At 34.8% G+C, this 4525-nt stretch overlaps 1 protein-coding gene across 1 annotated transcript in view; it reads right to left on the minus strand.

Annotated features, from left to right (window-relative positions):
- Positions 1 to 1101: 1101 nt before the first annotated feature.
- The window catches only part of LOC107731142 (Fanconi anemia group E protein-like), a 5544-nt gene continuing 2120 nt past the window's right edge, over positions 1102 to 4525 (minus strand). The window contains exons 2-10 of the mRNA XM_016542130.1: positions 3681 to 4245; positions 3448 to 3492; positions 3308 to 3364; positions 3072 to 3215; positions 2225 to 2348; positions 2061 to 2136; positions 1876 to 1942; positions 1673 to 1798; positions 1102 to 1403 (exon numbers count right to left, since the gene is read on the minus strand). Coding sequence (XP_016397616.1) covers positions 1368 to 1403; positions 1673 to 1798; positions 1876 to 1942; positions 2061 to 2136; positions 2225 to 2348; positions 3072 to 3215; positions 3308 to 3364; positions 3448 to 3492; positions 3681 to 4245 — 1240 coding nt within the window. The 3' untranslated portion in view covers positions 1102 to 1367. The remainder of the gene's footprint in view (positions 1404 to 1672; positions 1799 to 1875; positions 1943 to 2060; positions 2137 to 2224; positions 2349 to 3071; positions 3216 to 3307; positions 3365 to 3447; positions 3493 to 3680; positions 4246 to 4525) is intronic.

The raw sequence follows: 4525 nt of genomic DNA on the forward strand, positions 1-4525 counted from the left end.
ATTTCAATACTATTTTTACTAAATTTTCAATGACAAAGTATTTGTCTTTTAATTACAAAAAGTAAAACAATGCAGTTGTATTTTGAAATATTTTAACTAATCTAGGGCTGTAACTAATGATTATTTTGGTAATCAAGTAATCTACCGATTATTTTGACAACTGAGTAATCTGATATTTTTAGTAACAAACAGACCTAAGTGAAAACCAGGCTTTAGTATGATTATTTAAATATAAACTAACGATGAGGCAATAATAATTGGCTCAGATAAAATATCAAAACCAAGTAATCACATGGGTTTATTGAACAACACTGTTAAAATACATAATGTAATATGCCTATACATAATATGAACATAACCAACCTAATATGTATTAAAACAAATACCTGCAGAGGGCGCCAACGGCCTAGTGACGTTTCACTTTACAGCGTGATTGTTTAAATGTTTAAAAAATCCATTAAATTTTCATATTTGGCCACATGCAAACTTAGAAACTTTTATTTTGAAATCCCGATGTACAATAAATGGCATATTTAGAAATAGGTTGATGTATTCTCCTGTGTTGGCAAAGGTTTATAAATGATTTACGTTACAAAGATAGTGAGATAATGAACACAGTTTTCCCAGATGAACCTTAAGCAATTCAAATTCACAGCATTCAGAGGAACAGTTTAGCTCCTTTCACGCATAGTCTTTACTGGTAAATTACCATAAGTTACCATTAAGAGATAGAGATCATGTGAACAGGACCTTTTCGAAAATCCAGGTAAATTTGTTCTGGTAATAATATCGTTCTTCTCGTGTCGCGCTTCTCCATTCATCAGGGCTGCGACTCTGCAATTGAATAGTATTATGCGCCTCTCATGTTTATAAGAGCAAAAAAAATTGATTTTCTAGTAACGTTAGCTTGGTTGAGAGTGAAAGCTGTGCTTCTCTCATACCATTGGTAGGCGAACTCAAGTTTTTTTAAAGGTATGATTATTATTATTACCCCCCCTCGTTGAAATCGCTACCCGATTCCCTAATCCTAACCCCTCCCCCACACCTAACCCTAAACCTACCAGTACTAGGGGGGTAATGATCCGGTGAGGGTCAGAATTCGGCACAACACCGGAACGGTGCTGGGGAACTTTAAGCCCTGTTGATATGAAGAGTTATCCAATTCAATATATATATTTTTTTTTTATCTCAATACAACTATACAATACAAATAAGTTTTATTACATTTACAAAATATATACACAACTTTTTACAATCAGAATGACTGAAACTCATTGCATTTAAAACGGGCATAATATGATTCAAAGGGAAATCCGTTTTAATGCAGCCTGCAATGATTTCTTGAGGAAGGTTTCATTGAAAGACAGTCAACTGGAAAGTGTGTGGTGGCATGCAGGATTCACCTAAAAGCAAAAAAAAAAAAAACTTATTAATCAGCAGTTTTATGCTAGCTTTAAAAAACAGTTTAACATCTAGATATTTATTATTGTGATTTTTATTGGTTACTTTCTATGCCTCTGAAATTTGCATATGGAGCATAATTAGTTGTCATAGTAGTCTAGATGCTGTGAGGATCATAAAATTATACTTAATATTGTGGTTGAAGGTTTTGTTGAGATGTTTTTTGAAACTTTCTGAATGAGTTATTTCCAGTCATTACAGTTATACTCACATGTGACTGATACTTGGTCAAGACGCTCAGCAACATCTTGGCAAACTTCATAGATTTGCTGAAATGTGGAGACTGGCTGCAAAGCTGATCGGTGAAGAGAGAGAAATCCTCCTCACTCAGCTCAAGCTGTGAGCATAACAGCAGAAACCACTAACATAGGACTAAAAGACCCTTAAAGATTTCAAAACAGCTTTCTGAAGTACCTTTGAATCCAGCAGTGCATGGATGACTGATAACACTCCCTCATCCCAGGACACTCCAAGTATTGTTCTAAGATTTAGAAGTACATTTCTGTGATCAGCTAAACTGATTACTCAAGCATAATATATTCCAGAAATGACCAAGACCTATTTCTTTCTGAAAGCTGAATTGTGATCTTCAGACTGACCGAAATACAAGAAGCCTGTGATGTGGCTCAAGGCAGTCCACAACCAGTCTACAGAGTACCTCTGCCTGGGCGCTTCCTAAAGAAAAATAGAGTTAGTATTTACTGAAAAGATGGCTGAAATTAAGTATATAACAAATAATAATGGTAAATATAATCTTGCATACCAGTTTGACCCTTCCGTAAAACTGGCTCTATCAGAGCCTGGCAGGTCGGCCTGGGGTAACGAGTGCAAAGAGACATTGCTGCTGTTACCAAACAGCGAGAGGCAGGTTCTGCAAGGGACAGAATCTAAGGCAGAGAAATGCATATATATAAGTGCGATTACACTTATATAAAAAAAACAACACTTAAAAGCTGTATTTAAAGCATAATACTTACAAATTCAATTAAAAACAAACCATAAAAGGAACCAAACACCTATACGCACTACAGTTCAAAAGTTTCAGGTTGGTACGATTTTTGATGTTTTTACAAAAACTCTATTAAGCTCACTAAGGCTGCATATATTTGATAATAAATATAGTAAAGATGGTAACATTGTGAAATATTATTGCAATTTAATGTGACTGTTTTCTATTTTATATATGATTTTTTCCTTTGATGACATTCAGCAGCCTTCACTCCCATCTTTAGTGCCACATGATCTTTCAGAAATCATTCTAATATGCTGATTTGGAGCTCAAGAAACATTTCTTACTATTATCAATGATGAAAAAAGTTGTGCTGCTTTATATTTTTTGTGAAAACCATGATACATTTTTTAAATATATTTTTTTAAATTAATAGAACAATCAAGTTTTTCTTACTGTCACTTTTGATGAATTTAATGCTGAATAAAAGTAATTTCATTTCTTTAAAAAAAATGAAATTACCCCCCCCAATTACCCCCCCCCACAAAAATATATTTAATTTAATATCATTAACACATTTTTCCCCCATGTTGTCTGATATGATTAAAATCTTTTTAAGAAGGTAACCTGTGACAAATGTGAAGTTTGTGAACATACTAACTTTTGGCAGCAGAAGGTGTGTGATCACAGCAGAAGCAGTGCTGTGACTCAGGTCTGGCGACAAATCCAACAGGCAGCTACAGAACTGAGGTAAGCTCTGTTCAGATGCTTCAGACAAACACAGCATCGAACACAATACCTCCACCTGTGATCAGATACAACAAATCCATACTAATGGAAACATTTCTGGAGTAATGAATCCAAAAAGCAATTCATTTTCAAGGCAAACCCACAAACCTCATTGGGGTCACATTCATGAAATACTTTCAGAGCAGACACAGAGCTTTCATCCCACTGTGAAGGAAAAATATGTAAAAAATTATACAAATTAAAAAGATAAAAGCAATTACATTTGCATAATAAAGCAGATTTCTTACTGCTGACTCTGTATCTAGTAATTCTTTGATCACAGGAACAGCAGCCTAAAAAGGGAATGTTAAAATGTTAGAAATTAAATGTATTTATCCTGAAGAACAGTAACTTTTCTGAGGTTAATACATGAAGAGATTTTAATAACCTATCTGTCTATGAACTTTTAACGGTCAAATTATGTAAAATAGGCTATTTGTAAGAATGAAAATCAGTTTAACTGCATTGAATTCCACTGTACCTTCATGTGGTCTGGCAGATTTTTTGAAGACCCCAACACATCAGAGCGAGCCTGTGATACAGAAGCAGCACTCTGTTGCAGCTGTGACGTTCTCATTTTAGGTTCCTCCTCTTCAGTCAACCTCTCTTCTTCTTCACTTGGACAGAAATCCATCTTTACCCTTTTACTTTGGTGATCTTCTTGGGCATCTCCATCATGATCCATGTTGTCACTTTTCCTCTTTTTCTGAGATAAAACTGGCATGTTGGTCTCTTTATCCTCTGCTTCAAGAGCCTCAAAACAATAAGCCCATTTTCCTTTTGCATTAGCATTCCTGAATCTCTCACAGAGACTCTTTAGTTTCCCTGTACCGTCTGAGGTGAGGAGGGTCCCTTTCCTAGTGCCCTCAATATCTCTTTGGAGCTGCTTGATTAAGGCACAAGTCCACTGATTTTCCACGTCATCCTGAGTCAGACACTGAAGCAGGTGGAGAACATGGTCTTTGGGCAGTCCAGGGTGAATCAGATGTAGAAAACACAGCAGATTTCGCTTAAAGCCTTCAGAAAACAGGCACACCAAAGGCTTACTGTAAAACAAAAAAGAAGAATTACTCATACAAACGATTTCAGTATATTATTTAGCAATGGACAGATCTTTAACTCTTAAAAGGCAAGGAACATAACAATGAATGTTTTTCTATTTTCCAACACAAGAGGACTCATTCAAAATTACTTTTGAATTCAAAATATTGGTGCTATTTACCATTTTACTCTTTAAAATATGATTGCATAATCAACTGTTTTGTTAATTAGTGCAAAGGAATATATATATATATACACATATATATATATATATATATATATATA

This window comes from Sinocyclocheilus rhinocerous, unplaced genomic scaffold, assembly GCF_001515625.1.
Source record: "Sinocyclocheilus rhinocerous isolate Xijiao unplaced genomic scaffold, SAMN03320098_v1.1 scaffold1600, whole genome shotgun sequence".
NCBI classification, from domain to species: Eukaryota; Metazoa; Chordata; class Actinopteri; order Cypriniformes; family Cyprinidae; genus Sinocyclocheilus; species Sinocyclocheilus rhinocerous.